The 18,394-nt window shown below is 51.0% G+C and overlaps 1 protein-coding gene across 2 annotated transcripts in view; it reads right to left on the bottom strand.

The window, feature by feature from the left end:
• Positions 1-18,394, bottom strand: part of AKAP10 (A-kinase anchoring protein 10) — a 31,328-nt gene that overhangs the window by 8,425 nt on the left and 4,509 nt on the right. The window contains exons 2-8 of one of the 2 annotated variants that reach the window (XM_077312753.1): positions 8,407-8,454; positions 5,346-5,528; positions 4,118-4,672; positions 2,602-2,700; positions 2,028-2,112; positions 749-872; positions 298-434 (exon numbers count right to left, since the gene is read on the bottom strand). In XM_077312753.1, coding sequence (XP_077168868.1) covers positions 298-434; positions 749-872; positions 2,028-2,112; positions 2,602-2,700; positions 4,118-4,672; positions 5,346-5,528; positions 8,407-8,454 — 1,231 coding nt within the window. The remainder of the gene's footprint in view (positions 1-297; positions 435-748; positions 873-2,027; positions 2,113-2,601; positions 2,701-4,117; positions 4,673-5,345; positions 5,529-8,406; positions 8,455-18,394) is intronic. The other variant, XM_077312754.1, reaches the window with a different exon arrangement.

Here is an 18,394-nt window from a genome sequence, read left to right as displayed (position 1 = left end):
AACCTCCCTTCCCAACTTAAACGGAAGGACAAGCTGACCTAGTGATGAAGTTCCTCGTCGTTCCCCTTTTAAGATCCTTTCCCATACCACTGACCAAGGCAGCTTTGGCTCTTGAGGACTTAGAGCCGTGAACTCTTGTTGCTCTCCGAGGCACTCCTGGACTCGAATCCCACTGTTCTGTACCCACTGACTGAAATTCACTGACGTGTGGCTTACCTGCACTCAGCTAGGCTAAGAGGTCAGGTGCTGAGCCCTGGAGAAAGCAAAGGGGGCGGGGGTAAAGGAAAACCAACTGACCTATCGTATAAAATCATAGCATCATTCTGCGCCTCCTGCCCGTCGTACTGGCCCTTCTTGGCAGCCAGCTGAGACTGGAAGTTATCCGCCGCCAACCAGAACTGCAAGATATTCACTGCGTCTTCCTTCTCCATGTACTGGAAAGCAAGATTAACGAGCACTTTAGCACTTCCTGATGAGTCTAAAGCAGGGGTAGTCAACCTGTGGTCCTCCAGATGTTCATGGACTACAATTCCCAACCTGCGGTCCTCCAGATGTCCATGGACTACAATTCCCATGAGCCCCTGCCAGCAAATGTTGGCAGGGGCTCATGGGAATTGTGGTCCATGGACATCTGGAGGACCACAGGTTGACTACCCCTGGTCTAAAGTACCTATTGGGGAGGGGGGGCAGTTCCAAGGCAAGTTATCGATTCACCTGGAGCGCAGAGTAGCCAAAGGAAGGCCCTCACCTCGGAGAAGTAGAAGAGCGCGGATTCACAGAAGAGAATATCAGCCAGATAAACGGTCCCGCTGGTCAGTACCTCGATCTGGTATTTGCAGAAGTGGTGACTGCGCAGAAACTCACTAAAGTGCCTGCAGGGGGACAGAAGGGTTTTGCAAGAAGGGAGAGCGATCTGAGGGGACCCCTCCCCCCCACTCCTTTCCCCACTTGGCAATGCCCGGAGCTAGAAGAAGAAGAGTTGGCACTTATATGCCGCTTTTCTCTGCCTAAAGGTGTCTCAAAGTGGATTATGAATGCCTTCCCTTTCCTCTCTCCACAACAGACACCCTGTGAGGGAGGTGAGGCTGAGAGAGCCCTGATATCACTGCTTGGTCAGAACAGCTTTCTCAGTCCTGTGGCAAGCCCAAGGTCACCCAGCTGGCTGCATGTGGGGGACTGCAGAATCTAACTCGGCTCACCAGATTAGAAGTCAGAGCTCCTAACCACTACACCAAACTGGCTCTGACCTAGATGGACCAGGCAAGCCCCAATCTTATCAGATCTCAGAAACTAAGCAGGGCTGGCCCTGATTAGTACTTGGAAAGGAAACCACAAAGGAAGTCCAGGGTTGCTACACAGAGGCAAACCACCTCTGCTAGCCTCTTGGCCTGAAAACCCTACAGGAGCCTTTCTCCACTTTTTTTACCATTGAGAAACCCCCTGAAACATTCTTCAGGCTTCAAGAAACCCAGAAGTGGTGCAATCGTTCAGAATATGGTTGGGAAGCAGAGCTGTGGACATGCCCACTCAGGGCCGCTCCCCTTCCCACCCCCTCCAGGCCCATCATTGGCCATTTTGGGAGGAAGGGGCAAGTCAACATGATCGTATATGTTCATATCACCTGATAAATGCTTAACAATTTAAAATAATATATATATTTAAAATAAATCAAATCATGCCCATTTGGGAAACCCTTCTAGGGCTGTCATGAAACCCTGGTTGAGAAAGCCTACCCTACAGGGTCGCCTTAAATTGGTTGAGACTTAAGGGCCCTTAACACCACCAATGCACCGGGGGGGGGGGGGAGATAGGAAAAGGTAGCAGAGCAGGCCCACCCTGTTTTTGAAGCACAGCTAAATCTGAACTATCAAGGGTGCAGGAATGGGTTCCAGACTATAATCTGGATTAGGGGGGAATTACTAAACAGACAGGCAGTCTTAGAGAGATGAGCTGAGACTGAGTCATGGGATACTATGATATTAGAGTGCCCCTAATAGCTCTCCCTACCTCCGAGGGGTTCAACTTACTCTTGTTCCATGGCGTTAAACACTATCAACTGTGCCACGACGAAGCAGTTGGGGTCCACCTGTCCGTCTTCCCCGCAGATCTTGGCTGCAAAGGCACCAGATCAAATGAGACTGTTAGCACACAGGGATGCCCTTCAAAAAGCAGCAGCAACTTATGGGAAGAAGCAAAAACAAAGGGCGGCTGTTCTCAAAGGGGAGGACTGGGAAAAGAACAGGGTTCCCTGGTCCCAGGGCATGTGCACGGCGCAGACCTAAAGCCAGTCAAAATCCACCTGATGGTCATGGTTTTCCCCAGAGAATTCCAGGGTGGTGGTGGTGGTGGTGTGGGGGGGGCACAGCTGCTGCTCCAGTATTGCTCTCTGCTGGCATCCCAAAAGAGCAACAGAGCAGGGGTAGTCAACTTGTGGTCCTCCAGATGTTCATGGACTTCAATTCCCATAAGCCCCTGCCAGCGTTTGCTGGCAGGGGCTCATGGGAATTGTAGTCCATGGACATCTGGAGGACCACAGGTTGACTACCCCTGCAATAGAGGACTCCTCCCCCCCACTTGGACCAGCCAGCTCTCCCCGCTTACCCACAATGCTGTTCCTCATCATCTCTGTAATCGGGATCGGTTTAGCAGCATCAGGAGAAATATATTTGGTAAAAATACTAACTGCATCCTGTTCTATACCTAGAAAGAGAGAGGGAGAGAGAGCGGAAGAGAAGTGAATGCCGTGAATGCCGAGGCTGGCTAGCTGGCGTGATGAGAGACGAGAAAAACAAATGAGGCGTTCCAGCGGCAAGCTTCTTTAGGGACGAAGAGATCTGAAGAGAGAGCTCGGGTCTTGGGCGGTGTGCGGAGAGCGGTTTGGTGAAAAGGAGGTCGCCTGAAGCCGGCAACCCCTGAGGGCAGGAGGCGCTTGTGGGCGGAAGGACCGCAAAGCTCCAGGAGGATTTGGTGAGGCGTGAACGGTAGCCTTGACCTCCTTACAGCAAACCAGGCAGGTTGCTTCTAAAAGTGAAAGGCCTCTCAAGGGCTGTTGGTGGGCTCCTTCCGTACTCTGACCGATCCCCCATATGGGTGGCTGATGGGAAAACATCCCCCCCCCCAAAAAAACCCCACATTTGCTCTGTTCTCCTCCTATCCACCTTCCTTCCTGCCCACGCTCTGGATCACAAGTGACACTCCGTGGTCCTTGGGGCTAGATGTATTATTAGCTTTTCTTGTTCCTTTGCAGCAGTGTGCCTGGCACACGGGTGAGTCTACAGAAATCACAGGAAACAGAGGGAGGGAGCTCCTGTTGAGAGGGGGGAGCCTGATCCTGCACGGGGAAGGTGTGAAGGACATGGACGAAAAGCCTCACATGGGGAATTGTGAGAAGCAGGCCAGCGAAGAGCAAAATGGGAGGGACTCACTTGACACAGCCATGCGCCGCTGCAAGAAACCTGTGACCTGAGTTGGGAGGGTGCTCTTCACCTCCTCTTTCACATAAGCACCCGGCCTGTCAGGCTGCTCCTGCTCTTCATGAGACCTGACGCCCTCCATTCGGCCCCAGGATCCAAAGAGCCGCCAACAGGAGCCTCGGAGGACCTTAACCTGTTAAGAGCCTACAAGCGGTGGAATCCCCACCCGTCTCTCAGATAGGTTCGTCCAGTGGCTCAGAGACTTGGGAACGGCCCGTGGTTCTCTGACGTGCCACCTGTGGTTTTTAGGATGTTGTTTCTCCATCAAACACCCATCAAGATTCAGCAAAGTGGCCAACACCATTGCCCAGGGAGGGTCCTTGTAATTGAAGAAGTGGCTTCTACCTTGAAGCACCTGCCAGTACAGCAGCCTTTTTCAGCCATGGAGGACTCCAATTCATATTTTTAAAAAGATCACTCTGTTCACAACCTACCCCTCCCGGAGCAAATATGGAGGCACGATTTCCCCAAGGCCAGACGCAGCGAGGGAAGGCTACCGGCACGAGGCCCCTGGGTCCAAACTAGCAAGGCTGTTCTTAGGCCGCTCCCTGGCGTCCTACTGCTGGCACGGGCAAACGAGGCGCGTCCTCAAGCGAGATTTTTCGGAAAGGCTGCGTGAGCCGGCAAGCAAAGCCGGCACTTACCTTTCATGAGTTTTCCTGACAGGTCCTTGAGTGCGAAGGAGGGGCTGTTTCTACCGGGCAGGGAGGTTTTGGAAGGGTCTTGAGGTTCACCAGGAACGGAATAATCCTCTGCCTCAGACGTTCCAAGCCCAAGACGGGGTTTGCCGCCTTCGGGGCAAAGCAGCAAGCGGTCCCGAAGGCTGCAAGTTCGGCCGTTCAGTTCGGCCACGGAGGGCGTGGTGGCGAAAGGCCCGCCTGGGCCCGAATCCTCCAGCCGTTTGTCGAGCATTTCGGAGGGAGAAAACACTGCATTTTCCTGCTGTTTGACGGAAGGGGAAACCGGCTCGGCCAACGAGCTGTGTTTGACAGTGTTCAGGCTGTGTGCTCTTATGCGGGACCACGTGGTCGAGTGGAAGCTCTCGGCCTCCAGCCAGAACCTCACCAGGTGCTCCATTCGACACAGTTCCATAAATTGGATAAAATAGGGAAGGGCGACGCTGTCCCGGAGGACTTGTTCTAACGTCTTTGAAAGGCTGGATTTGGTCTCTTGAGCCTGATAGTCCAGACAGGATCGGCCTAAAGGAAGAGAAAAGGAAACTGGAATTTGCCCACTGGGGGAAAAGATTTACAGCTCAACCACGCCATCAGCCCCTCCATTGCTGGCCCGGATCCAAAGTTAGGACCGAAAGCAGGTTATTAATTTCGCTAGCTGACAGCCAGGTCACTGATTACATTTGAATGGTGGTTTTATAATACAGGCATTCCCATCCAATAGCTCAAACCATGGGGTTTCTTGACAGACCTGGAAGGGTTTCCTGACTGGGTGAGAGTTAATTAACTTTTTCGACATTTTTAAAAAATTGTTAGACATTTTCTCGTTGATATGGCCATGTTGACCTGCCCCCTCCTCCCAAAATGGCCAGCGATGAGCCTGGAGGGGGTGGGAAGGGGAGGGGCCCCGGGTGGGTGTGCACATAGTTATGCTTCCCAACCATATTCTGCATGGTCATGCCACTACTGGGGTTTCTCGAAGCCCGAAGAAGGTTTCAGGGGTTTCTCGACGGTAAAAAAAAGTTGCGAAACGCTGCAATAGATAATCTGCAGGTTGTCAAAACCCCACAAGCGGAGCCTTTTCAAGACGCAGGAAGTTTGAGATAATGAATGAACGATTATGCAAACACCGCGGGCACACCCAGTTACCGAGAGGGGGATCCAACCAAACTAAGGGAGAGATGAGAGCGACCCTTACCGAGGTCTCCAAAGTGAGCGGCCTCCATGTGGCTGGGCTGCTTCTTAAGGGCCGCCGTGCGGCTGCTGGAGGATTCCATGTTGGCCGAGATGGCGTTGATGGCCACATGGCTTGGTCCGGCCGCCTCCAGCAATGCGCTGTTTCTGGTGCTTCTCTGGGGGGAATGTACAGGTACTGCAGCTGCTGAAAGAAACGAGGAAATGGGGGGGGGGGGGTTGATTTTTATCCCATCCAAATGCCTTTCGATCCAACTACGCAAATTCTCATGTGTCCCGGCTTCTTAGATATAGAACTTGGGGGGAGAGGTGCTCCTTGAGTGGGACACTTGGAAGGACAGTTGTTGTAGGTATTTTTCAGGTCCTCCATGAGGACACATGGTGCCGCTTTATGTGGACCCAAACCATTGATCCCACTAGCTCAGATCTGACTGCTCTGACCGGCAACTGCTCTGCAATATCCTGGGCAAGAATCAGCAACTCCCAAGAGCTGCAACCAGAGACCTTTTCATTGGAGAAGCTGGGGAGAGACAGATCCTGGAACTTCTACCTGCAAAGCAGATGCTCTACAAAGCACTGTTTTCTGTGCAGATGGCCTTCTGCACACCTGAGAGATTAATCATAATGTTGTCACTTTCTAAGAATTGGAGGCATTATAAAAAAAGAGGAGCTGGGTATTTTGGATCCCGCTTTTTACTACCTGAAGGAGTCTCAAAGCGGCTTACGATTGCCTACCCCTTCCTCTCCCCATAACAAATACCCTGTGAGGCAGGTGGGGCTGAGAGAGCTCTGCGAGAACTCTGACGGGCTCAAGGTCACCCAGATGGCTGTATGTGGAGGAGGAGTGGGGAATCAAACCTCATTTGCCAGATTAGAGGCCGCAAGACGTTTGTGTATGCGTGTGTGTGTTTTGTGTGTGTGTTGAGGTTGTCGGGTCACTTCTGATTTATGGCAGCCCTAGGGATGAAGGACCTACAAAACATCCTACTGTTAACAGCCTTGTTCCAGCCATGGCTTCCTTCATTGAGCCAATCTATCTCAGGTTGATTTATGTGCTACCTTGATGTATCTCCCAGGTGCTCAATCAGTCAAGGTGACTTGCAACAGAAAATACCAGCTGACAGAACAGATTGACACAAATGGGTTTTTAAAGCCCGGTAAAAGGATTTTCTCAAATACATGGGGGGTTGTCAAGGAACGACTAGACAGAACAGCCGCTATTTTAATGCGAAGGGCAGAATATTTCTCTTTCCCTTACAAATGCAAGGGAAACGCTTGATCATGCCTTGACTCAATTTTTGCTGGGAGGGGGGAGTCAGAGAACATAGATTGGGGGGGGCTAAATCTGCCACTTATTTATTTATTTATTTATTTGGATTACTATGCCGCCCTTGCAGCTCTGGGCGGTTTACATTGAACATTGAAATAACTCTTACATGGAACATTACATAGTCTGCAACATTGAGCAACCTTCAATAAAACATTATAACAGTTCAGCAGCAATACAATATATAATAACATTGGGAGGTCAATTTTTCGGTCATGGGAGGGTGTCTGGGGGGGGCTGGCAGGGGCTCATGGGAATTTTAGTCCATGGACATCTGGAGGGCCGCAGTTTGACTACCCCCGCTTTAGTGTCTTAGGGACCGGTATAGCTTTATATTGTGTATCTACTCAAATTACAACCATCCATATGCATTCATTCCAAAAGATGCATAGTCCAAAGAATAAGGTAATTTTAACCTAGCTAGTGTATAAGATTTACTTTATAATACATGCCAGTTTGGTGTAGTGGTTAGGAGTGTGGACTTCTAATCTGGCAAGACAGGTTCGATTCTGCGCTCCCCCACATGCAGCCAGCTGGATGACTTTGGGCTCGCCACGGCACTGATAAAACTGTTCTGACCGGGTAGTGATATCAGGGCTCTCTCAGCCTCACCCACCCCTCAGGGTGTCTGTTGTGGGGGGAGGAATGGGAAGGCGACTGTAAGCCGCTTTGAGCCTCCTTCGGGTAGGGAAAAGCGGCATATAAGAACCAACTCTTCTTCTTCTACTTCCAACAGATTGGCCCAGTTTGGGCAGCAAGCATGAAGGTTGTCAAGCAGCTAAGCTTCATGCCTTAGAGATGGAGCCAAACTGTGCAACTATAATTACCACCAGCTTCACAGTGTCCCCACCACAGCCTCCGCCCAGCATTATGCTACCCTCAAAAATCCAAATAGGGGTTGCACAACTATTAACAGACCACCATGACAGAAATGTCGTTACAGAAGTCATGGCTTCCGTTCATCCCTTCACCTGGTTTGCAAATTACACAACTTCTGCAAAAGGTACCATGCAGAGAGAGAACCTGGATAACTTCTCAATCACAAACACTTCCTAGAGAAACCGATGCCAACTCCTATCAAAATGGCAGGAACTTACGTGCTGGAGAGCAGAAGGATGTGTAAGCCTTTACGTTATTCTGGAATGGTAGAAAACAGCCCTCCCGATGTTTCCCTTGGGACATGGATGACCCAGATCTGGCTGCTGAACAAATTCGTGCTGCCCCAAATAGTAATAACAAGTACAGCTTTTCAAAAAATAGCCCATCAATGCATGTATCCAAGGTGTCAGAAATTAAAGATTGTGCACATGCCACCCAAGAGACCCATCACATGTTTCATCAGCTTTGGCTGTGCTCCTCCTACTCCTGTGTGTGTTTTGCCCATCTTGTGTCTTTAATTCTTGTGCATTTTAAATTTGGACCACGTCTAAAACGGTCAGTTGTGTATTTCAGTCTGCAATTTCATCCAGCCAATTGGGACTGTTGTCATTTTTGTCCTCGCAACCCGGCTGCTGTTCTACAGGCTGCCTCCAGTGGGCTAAAAATGTTGGGATGCCTTCTGTCTGGACCTCTAGCAGCGTGGTTTAGTACAGCAGTGGCAAAACACCCCTCAGGAGCCTGAGAACCTTCCTGGAACTTCAGGTGGCCAGAGAGAGGATGCAGACGCTGGTAATCCGCTGCAAGGACAGCCAGGTCGCATTACTCAGTCAGGCCTTCTAAAACGAAAGATGGGACTTACCTTGAAATGCCTTTGCTTCCGTTGCCTTTTCGTGCTCTTTGCTTTTCACTGCAAAACATAACAAGGGTGATGTTAGGGGCCTGCTGGGAAGCGAGCGGCGGCTTCGAGGGCCAACAGAACTAACACGCCCAGGGATACAGACGGCCCTTTCCCAAACTCGAAAGGCCTCTGAATAGAAGCTGCTTGATGTCGAGTCCCACAAACCCACAATTGTGCACGCTGAAAGGCAGGAGGCACCTTGGGCTCAGATGTCAACCTCCTGGCTGCGATCCTGAGGTGGACCACGGAGCCCCTCTTGCTGTGTCCTGCACTTTGTCTGCAGGGAGAGGAGGGGGCCGTCTATAGAGGTGCCAACTCGGGCGAACTAGTCAGGCGGACAGGCCAGCTGGAATTAGAGTCTTCCTGAAGCCTCAAAGGGAATGGCAGAGGACAGGAAGGCCTGGAGGATCATTGTCCATGGGGTCGCGATGGGTCGTTACACGACTTCAAAACTAACAAGAATAAGAAGAAGCCTCAAGAAAAGCTGCCCTTTGGAAGGACCAGCAGGTTAAAAAAAACAACGGGGCCTCTCTTTGCATGCACGCTAAGAGCATCAAGGTGAGGTCAACTCAGTGATGAGGGGGACCCCGTTGTGGCTGAGGCCCTTGGCTCAAGGCTTCCTCGTGGGGCACTTCCTGGTGCTCGGCTTGCATTTCCTGTCCTCATCTCCCGTCACGCTGATGAGGCCACAACTGGGTCTCCTGCTCTTCCTATCAGGTGCCTGCAGTGGGTCCAAGGTCTGGACAGGCTGAAGACCGTGGCTTTAACTACAGATGCCAGGGACTGAATCCGGAGCATTGTACACCGTGCCTAACTGAAGAGATATAGGCCTCTCCTTGCCGCTAAGGAGAAAGAGAGAAGTGGAGCCGAGCGGGCGCGGCAGGAATCAGAATAATGAAGTGGGACGGGGAGGGGCAGCTACCGCTTGGCCCCTCCTCACCCTCCGCTGACACCAACTGGGCTCCCTGCCGGACCACTTCGGTGCAAGGACAGGGAGGTGAAAGAGCCCTGCCGCCCTCCCCTGTGTGGCAAGGGGGAAATAAACAGCACAGTGCTATCAGGGCTCTGCCTCCTCTGGACCTTGAAGGGCAGGAGAACGCACGCCAGCAAAGCCACCTCACTACCCCGAAGGGAGAACTGCAGTTAGGACATGCCGGGGGAAGCTGCACATCTGGCACTGCCCCCCTGCAAGAGGGTGGGCAGGAAGTGGGCACAGAGCGCTGCCAGGCTCCTGACCCTTTCCTTCTTCAGGCTCCCCAGCCTATGTCCCAGGGGAAGGGGAGGCTCCCCTTCCCCTGCAGCAGGGCTTTACCCGCACTTGTCATTTAGAGCTACCTGTTCTTTGGCACCTTCCCTCCCCATCTGCTTTGTCCTGCACAGGGTCTGGATTCTGCCCTCTGATTATGGGAGAAAAGAAGAAGAGACGGCTTTGATACTCTGCTTTTCGCTTCCTGAAGGGAGTCCCCGAGCGCCTTACAATCGCCTTCCCTTCCTCTCCCTGCAACACACACTCTGGGAAGTAGGTGAGCCTGAGAGAGCCCCCAGGGAACTGCTCTGCTAGATCAGCTCTGAGAGAACTGGGATTGGCCCAAGGCTCCCACAACTTGCTGCAGGTAGAGGAGGAGGGGGTTCTCCAGATTAGAGGCTGCCGCTTTTAACCACCAAATTACGCTGGTCGCTGATGGCTGCTGAGAGGATGTGGCAACACCTTGGGGCAGGGGGTGGGAACAGATGCCCTTCCCGATCTGGCCACTGAGAAAGCAGAGGGCAAAACCATCAAAGCCAGACATGTCTAGAAGCGGGCTTTAAAATCAAAATCAAAATTGCAAGCACAGAGGAATATTCCAGAAAGAGACCTTATAACACCTGCAATCAAAAGTTGTGCAGTCCTCACCCTTCTGTCACACCAATCTCCTGCACGTGTTAACCAGGTTTACTCATCCCAGATGCCCCATTTTGAGATCGGCACCTCTTAACACAGGGGTAGTCAAACTGCGGCCCTCCAGATGTCCATGGACTACAATTCCCAGGAGCCCCTGCCAGCGAATGCTGGCAGGGGCTCCTGGGAATTTTAGTCCATGGACATCTGGAGGGCCGCAGTTTGACTACCCCTGTGTTAACACCACTAGACTCTTTCCCGAGAGCTGGCTTAACTCTACCCGCTGAGAACCAAAAAGGTCGAGAGACGAAACTGTATGAAATCATATTAAATTATTTATTTAACAGAGTTCAGTCTTAGTTTTTTGCTTTCCCTTGCAGTTCTCAACCACTGTCATGTCGCAACCCCAACTGTGGGGGTGGCATGTGCGCGGGCGCACAACAATCTGGAAGCAGCATGGAGGCAGCCAGTGCCATGGCTCTGCCACTGCCAGCACCACCCGCCTCTGCCCACTACTGCTGTGGGTCGCCGGTGCTGTCTGCTGCGACAGCCACTAACCTGGCAACACCATGGAAGGGGCCAGGCGACCCCAATTGGGGTCAGGACCCCAAGGTTGAGAAGAAGAAGAAGAGTTGGTTCTTATATGCCGCTTTTCCCGACCCGAAGGAGGCTCAAAGCGGCTTACAGTCGCCTTCCTATTCCTCTCCCCGCAACAGACACCCTGTGAGGTGGGTGAGGCTGAGAGAGCCCTGATATCACTGCCCGGTCAGAACAGTTTTATCAGTGCCGTGGCGAGCCCAAGGTCACCCAGCTGGTTGCATGTGGGGGAGCGCAGAATCGAACCTGGCATGCCAGATTAGAAGTCCGCACTCCTAACCACTACACCAAACTGGCTCCTCTGGCTTAGAGGTTACAGGGGAACGGGCTGTATTTAGGAGATTTTCCAAAGCAGTTTGTGCGGGTTTGAGGTGACCCGACGATGGCGCTCTTCTTGGCAAACGGAGCCATCTATTTCGGAAAGCCTGCAGCCCCAATCCAGCCTCTTAAACTGGGAAGTGGTCTTGCACAGCACAGACCGTGTGGCGTGAGCAGCATGTCGGGCACCCTGCAGCAGGCCCACAATCTGTCAAGTCAGCCCTTTCTGGGTTTTTTTGCTAGAGGTCAGCACTTTCATTTCGGAAGCCAGACGGCCCAGACCTCGATTCAAGCAGCCTGGCCCATTAGTTTATCTTCTTTTATGGCAGCTGTGAAACGCCGGTAGCAACAGAAGGCGCTGGGGAAATATTTATGGCCAGGCGCATTCTACAGGGATTTTTAAAGCATGTAGCTGCAAAAGGACAATTGTTAACAGCAAGCTGGAAAAGACCTGGAATTACCACCTTCTATCACAACACTGCGCTAAGGTGAGGCCTGGCAATGCATATGACAGGGCTGGCCAAACTGTGGCTCTCCAGACATCTGTGGACTACAGTTCCCACGAGCATGGCAGGGGCACATGGGAATTGTAGTCCACGGACGTCTGGAGAGCCACAGTTTGGCCAGCCCTGCCATGTAGGGGACTCTGCTTCTTTTCCCTGTCAGGTGATTCCAAACTGAAAAATAACCACAGACAGACTCCTTTTGATTTGGGCAGGAAACCACTGTGGTGCTGCAGTTCGAGTGCTGTATTCGAATCCGGGAGATCCAAGTTCGGATCCCCACTCTGCCATGGAAGCTTGATGGGTGCCCTTGGGCCAGACATTCTTTCCCTCCACGGAGCCTACCTCACAGGGCTATGGTGAATATAAACTTGAAAAAAGGAGGGTGTTATAAACCAATCTGGATTCCCCTTGGAGAGAAAAGAGTGGCATATACGGGCTCTGAGAAATTCCTGGAGATTTGGGGAACGAAGCTTGGAGACGGGAAGGAACTCAGCAAGGTATAAGGCCACAGAGTTCATGCCCCAGAGCAGCCTTTTTTCCTCTGGGGAACTGATCTCTGTCATCTGAAGAAGAGTTGTCATTCCTGCCCCATGGGGAGGCTGGCGTCTCTATGGATAAATGAAATAAATAAAAACAAAGGGAAGAATCGCAGAACTCTGCACAAGATGCAAGCTGAGCCGGCAGCCAAGCAGGGGCCCTCTCCTCTTCCTTCCACAGCATGAGTTCTTCCAAGATCTAATCAGTCCATGTGCATCTAATACTTGCAACTTCTCTGCGATGCCACTATGTCATTGCCCCTTAATTACTAACTTGCTAGTAGCGAGAAAGCCTTCAAGCCACCACCTTTAGCAGCCTGCATTTCCAGTTACACTTCAATATTTCTGCCCAGCTGTCTGGCTTCCTGAAACAGAACGTGGAAACCGGTTAAGCTGCGCACAGCTACTCTGTTACGCGCTGGCCGTTTCTCTGGCTTTTCCATCCTGCCTTTCCACCGAGAAGAAACTGACCGACCAAAACAGCGTTCCAAATAACCATAAATCTATCTCAAATATAGTCTGTCCTTATTTTATTGTGTTATAATAATAAATTTGAAGTGGACCAAGCCAGAACGGTATCCAGATAAATTAATCCGTTTTCAAAAGGATTTTTTTCTTCCGTGGCCTGTCCCTCTATATGTATTTCAATTACACTTAAACTTTACCGAAATTCCAAATTCTTGCAACCTTAGAGATCAGATATTACAGCATAAATTGGCCACAGACTCCGCAATGTAGTGGGAATCCAAGTCTTAGTATACAGGGTCCCTGCTGTTTTCTGGCCCTGCTGTCCTGTGGAAGGAACAGGGTTCTAGCAATGCAAGACTCACCAGGAGCCCATAGTGCAAACTGAGTTTGCAGCGAGAACACAAGATGCCTTTCAAGGGCTTTCAGCATTCAGGTTTTCGGCTGCCCGCCTTGGCAGATAACAACTGGGCGTTACAATTAGCCTCCCTCAAGTCTGTTGACATACTCAGCAACATTCACTGGTCTGCAGCGATAACACTGTTTAACTGGAAGTTTTCTGCGAATACTGCATTGTTTTAGAGTCAGGGTAGGCAGCGTAGAAGGAAGATCCAGACGCCCAGCAATTTTCCTTTTGGAGACCTTTTCTGCTTTCCCCCACCCCACTCCCACCCCCACAGGCAAGTTGAGCTATTAAGAGGCCACGAGAGAAATCTTAGCAGGACATGGAAGCCGTGCATTGAGACCCAGCTTACAGAGCCTGTCCATCCTGCCCAAACGGCTTGGACTGGATTTCGTATTGCTAACCTCTCCGCCGGGACTGGTTTGTTCACAGCCACTGAAAAGCAGGCCGCTTACAGAGGTCTTCCTGTAAAACACGCCTGTAGAAAGAGGTCAAGCTGGCCTCCAGAACGTGGTCGAAGGGTCAGGGGATCTCTCGTCCTGAGCTACAGGGTGGCCACCAGAATTGAACGGAACAGAACAATCCGAGCTACTCTGAGTCCCCGTTGGATAGAAAGGCTCGGTATATATGGCATCAATCTATTCCTAAAGATCGGAAGACTGCTTGCTTCCTCATAAGAAGCATTCCTGTCAGGCTGAAGTGCACAATGACCTTTATGCAAACTATCGATGGAAGCTTTGGGAATATCTTGGTTAAAAGTAAACCCGGGTTAACATCCCTGTCGCTGAAACTTTAACCACCGTTAAAGGCAATAAGGAACATTTATAGTGAAAAGGAGCAGGGCCTTGCGTAATGGCACTGTGAGAGGCTACTCACCTGACCGTGGTCTAGGGATCTGTCCCCAGACACCGTTCCTGGCAGGCTGGATGCAAACCAGCTCCTCTTTAGTAAGGTTTCCCCCGTTAAGCAAACTCACAAGCAAATACTGGTGAGCCATAAAAAGAGGGAGGGTTTCAGGTACAGTCACACACCTGGAAACCAGTTGGACTGCTGCTTTATCACCCGCGTGCCATTTCTCTCCAAGGCCTGTCCCATGAGCATTGGGCAGATTGGGCACCTGAATCTCAAAGTGAGCAATGGATCGACATAATCTTAGACCACCTTCAGCAGTGGTTCTCAACCTGGGAATCTAATGACCCTTTTACAGGGTCGTGGCAGGGCATCCAGCTTGGCCGGGGTTGACGCTGTCCACACAACAGCCTTGCGGGGTAGAACGAGATACAGCGTTGGTCTGTCTGGAGCAGTGGAAAAGAGGGAGATCGGCATGGTGGGACAAGAGGCAGAAATGAACTGAGAAACCTTGGGGGGAAACAGTTTATATACAATCATGAACAATGGATCGTCACGCCATTGGTCAGTTTTGGTTTAGTTTCTGTGAAGGAACCCTTGCCTAATTTTATGGTTGGGGTCACCACCACATGAGGAACTGTATTAAAGGGTCGCGGCATTAGAAAGGTTGAGAACCACTGACTTACAGAGACAGCTTATCTCCTTTTTCTATAATAGGTCAACATTGCCACCATTCGGAAAAGGCATAAAGGGAGTGTTTGTAGCCCATCCCTGAAACAAGGCACTTGGTTCTGGCCATGCTTGCTACCTTTTCCCTCCTGATACTGGCTGCCCTTAATGGCTGACTTAGCAACTTCAGACTTTTTTGAAGGGGTCTCATTGCTTTAGATTAGAGTCATGGCAGGCAATGTACAAGGAAGACTCCGACACCAAACTTTTTCCTTCTGAAAATCTTTTCTGCTCCCCCACCCCATGACTACTGCTGAGCTAATACAAGTCAGGAGAGAAAACTCATTCATATTTGCATGCTGCCTTTCCTCCAAAGAACTCCAAGAGCACATGGCTATCACCTGAGTTTTGTCCCTCCATCCCAAGACAGTAGGTCTGGATAGCAGTGACTGGCCCCAAACTACCCAAATGAACTTCCAGGAAGGAAAGAACGAACGGATCAACCCACAACAAGCATTGCTATCTGATCCACCCACACACAAGGTTGAGTCAACTGTGGCATATCAACAGCCTGAAAGAGGGGGGGGGGGGAAACACACACAACAAATTCCCTTCCAGCTTACAGACGCTTCCTTGCCCAACTGCATAGCTGCAGTTTGCATTCATCACAGGTGAGCAGCCGGCCTATTTACCAGCCTCTCTCTTGCTACAACACACCTCCCACTATAAAGAATGGGAAGTGCTTTGTAAAATTATCACCTGGGGAGCTGAAAGCCAGCTGCCACTCTAGCCTAGAGGTCTATGACCCTACACAGGCCTGTCAATCCCAGGCCAAAGGGTCATAAGCGTTCAGGATGCGTTTGCCTTGAGACTCCTTCAGGCAGTGAAAAGTGGGGTATAAAATCCAACTCTTCTCCTTCTATATGCCAATGGATGCTTGAGCTCTGGAAGATCAAACAGCAGATCAAGAGAGCAACACAGGAATTAGTCAACCATCTTTCCCAGCAATATTGCCTATAGCAGTGGTTTTCAGCCTGGGGGTCAGGACCCCTTTGAGAAACTGTATCAAAGGGTCACGGCATTCAGAAGGTTGAGAACCACTGGCCGAGAGCTTTCCTGGGAACTGCCGTCTCCTACGTTTGCTGTGGAATGGAAGGGCACGGCCTATTTTAAGATATGCAAGTACCTGAACACATCTCAGGGTATATGACAGCCTTGGGCAAATTTAATATTCTGTTTGAAAACCACCACCTTCGTTTATACCCTCTCGCGGTGATACCAAGAACTTATGCAACTGAGTCTTTGAAGACAGACTGCTACATCAGCCTAGCTACCCAATTCATTACATTGGGGACTGCCCATGAATCAGAAAGACAAGATTCCTAACACGAACATACTGCCCAAGGCTTTGAGCTTACTGCTGCCCAGGGAAGCTTACAGACCTCTGCTGAATGAAGGAGCAATTTGGAGGCATCCTCTTGTTCCAGGGCTGTTCGCTGTCTTCAGCCACTGACTGTAATTCATTCCGACTCCCCTGTCATCGTTCAGGAGCAACAAGAACGATGAAACCACCGGCGGAAAGCTCAGAATCAACTCCCAGCAGGTCAGCCCACCTCTGCTGTTTCCTTGGCGTTCCGGGAAGCTGAGGTCAGGGGAAGCGGCAGCGAGAGCCAACTGCTCTGAGGCAGGATGCTCAAGGACCGTTTATGCACTGGGAACGTCACTGCCCCAGCTCCCGTGCAGGAGCATAAATTGGGGGGCGGATGAGTTGCACCAGGCCAAATGCTTCCCCATGTGGGTGCAGGAAGAGGTGGAGCAACCTGCCACGACTAAAACTCCAGCCTGCAGCCCAGCATGAAACCTCCACTGCATAAACGGTCAAGGACATCCCTGTGAATCTTCTGACCTGACACTGAAGCTAAGCTATAAAGGCCAGAGTCATGGGGATACACTCTTTCAGAGAGAACCCTCCAACTGAATTGTCAAAGGCTTTCACGGCTGGAGTGGGGTTTTCTGGGCTGGGTGGCTGTGGTCCGGTGGTTTTACGGGGACTAAAATTACAACTAACCTTCAAACTGCTTTTGCACAGCCCATGATGTCTTTGCTACCTAGCCTCTGCACCACCCTGACGCATCTTTGCTGCCCTGTCTGCAACCTCTTAGGCAATAAGTGGGGCATGCATCAGCCCAGTTTTAATTGACCCCATGTTTGAGGTCTGTTAATGAGCGCAGCCTGGTCTACACGTGGAGCAGAGCAAGAGAATGAAGTTGCTGAGACTACAGAATGAATGGCACCAGTGCAGAATAAAAGTGAGGGATCAGAACATAAGGCAGCGGTTCTCCACCTTCCTAATTCCGTGACCCTTGAATACAGTTCCTCATGTTGTGGTGACCCCCAGCCACAAAATTATGCAAGGGTTCTGTCACAGAAATTAAACCGAAACTGAGCAATGGTGTGAAGATCCAAGGTTCATAATTGTATATAAATTCTACATAAATTGGCAGGAGGGGCAGTAACAGTGGCGGCACCCCCCCCCCTGGCCAAGCTGCTCACCCTGCAGCGACTCTTATGAAAGGGTAGTTCGACCCCCAGGTGGAGAACCACAGACATAAGGAGAAGCCCACCAAATCAAACCAGTGGTCCCTCTAGTCCAACAGCCTGTTTCACACAGCAGCCGACAAACAGGGCACAGAGGCCAATTTCCCAAAGTTCATCCACTACGTTAGGAACTCCCTATGGATGGAAAAGAGCCTCTTGTGGCGCAGAGTGGTAAGGCAGCAGACATGCTGTCTGAAGCTGTCTGCCCATGAGGTTGGGAGTTCGATCCCATAAGCTGGCTCAAGGTTGATTCAGCCTTCCATCCTTCCGAGGTCGGTAAAATGAGTACCCAGCTTGCTGGGGGGTAAACGGTAATGACTGGGGAAGGCACTGGCAAACCACCCCATATTGAGTCTGCCATGAAAACGCTAGAGGGCGTCACCCCAAGGGTCAGACATGACCCGGTGCTTGCACAGGGGATACCTTTACCTTATGGATGGAGAACTACACAACATGCAAAGGTCTACGTTGGAAATTCTGCCTCTGGGGTGCTGTTTTTATTCGCTGGGACTTTTGAATGCAGGGGTACGTTAAAATGTGGCTCTCCTACATGCAGACGCAAGTGATTCAGCCTGCCCCACCACCTCAACGGTCTGCATGCAGAGATCAAGCCTGCATCCAGGGTTTCTCAGCCAGGGTTTCGTGAAGCCTGGGTGTTTCTTGATGGCCCTGGAAGGGTTTTCTGAATGAGTTAATTAACTTGGGAGTTTCTTATATACTTTTGAAACCTTTTAAAACATTCATTGGGTGATAGGACATCATCTGGACATGGAACTGGGATCACTGGGGGTTTGCAGGTCGTTGCCAACTTCCTGCATTCTGTAGGGGGTTGGATTAGGTGACCCTGGAGATCCCTTCCAACTCTATGATTCTATGACCCTATATGGTCATGTCGACTTGCCCCCCCCCCTTCCAGACTGGCCAATGATGTGTCTGGAGGGGGTGGGAAGGGGTGGGCCCCTGGGTGGGCATGGGCACAGCTATGCTTGCCTGCCACATTCTGTCAAATTGCGCTCCTTCTGGGGTTTCTCGAAGGCTGAAGACTCTTTCAGGGGTTTCTCAATGGTTAAAAACTTGAGAAACAAAGCGTCAGACTACTTTCCAGCTGCCTCCCAACACACAGAACAAG

The sequence above is a fragment of the Paroedura picta genome, chromosome 15 (assembly GCF_049243985.1).
Source record: "Paroedura picta isolate Pp20150507F chromosome 15, Ppicta_v3.0, whole genome shotgun sequence".
NCBI lineage: Eukaryota > Metazoa > Chordata > Lepidosauria > Squamata > Gekkonidae > Paroedura > Paroedura picta.
The sequence above is the reverse complement of the archived record's forward strand: the minus strand, read 5'-3'. Positions and strand labels throughout refer to the sequence as shown.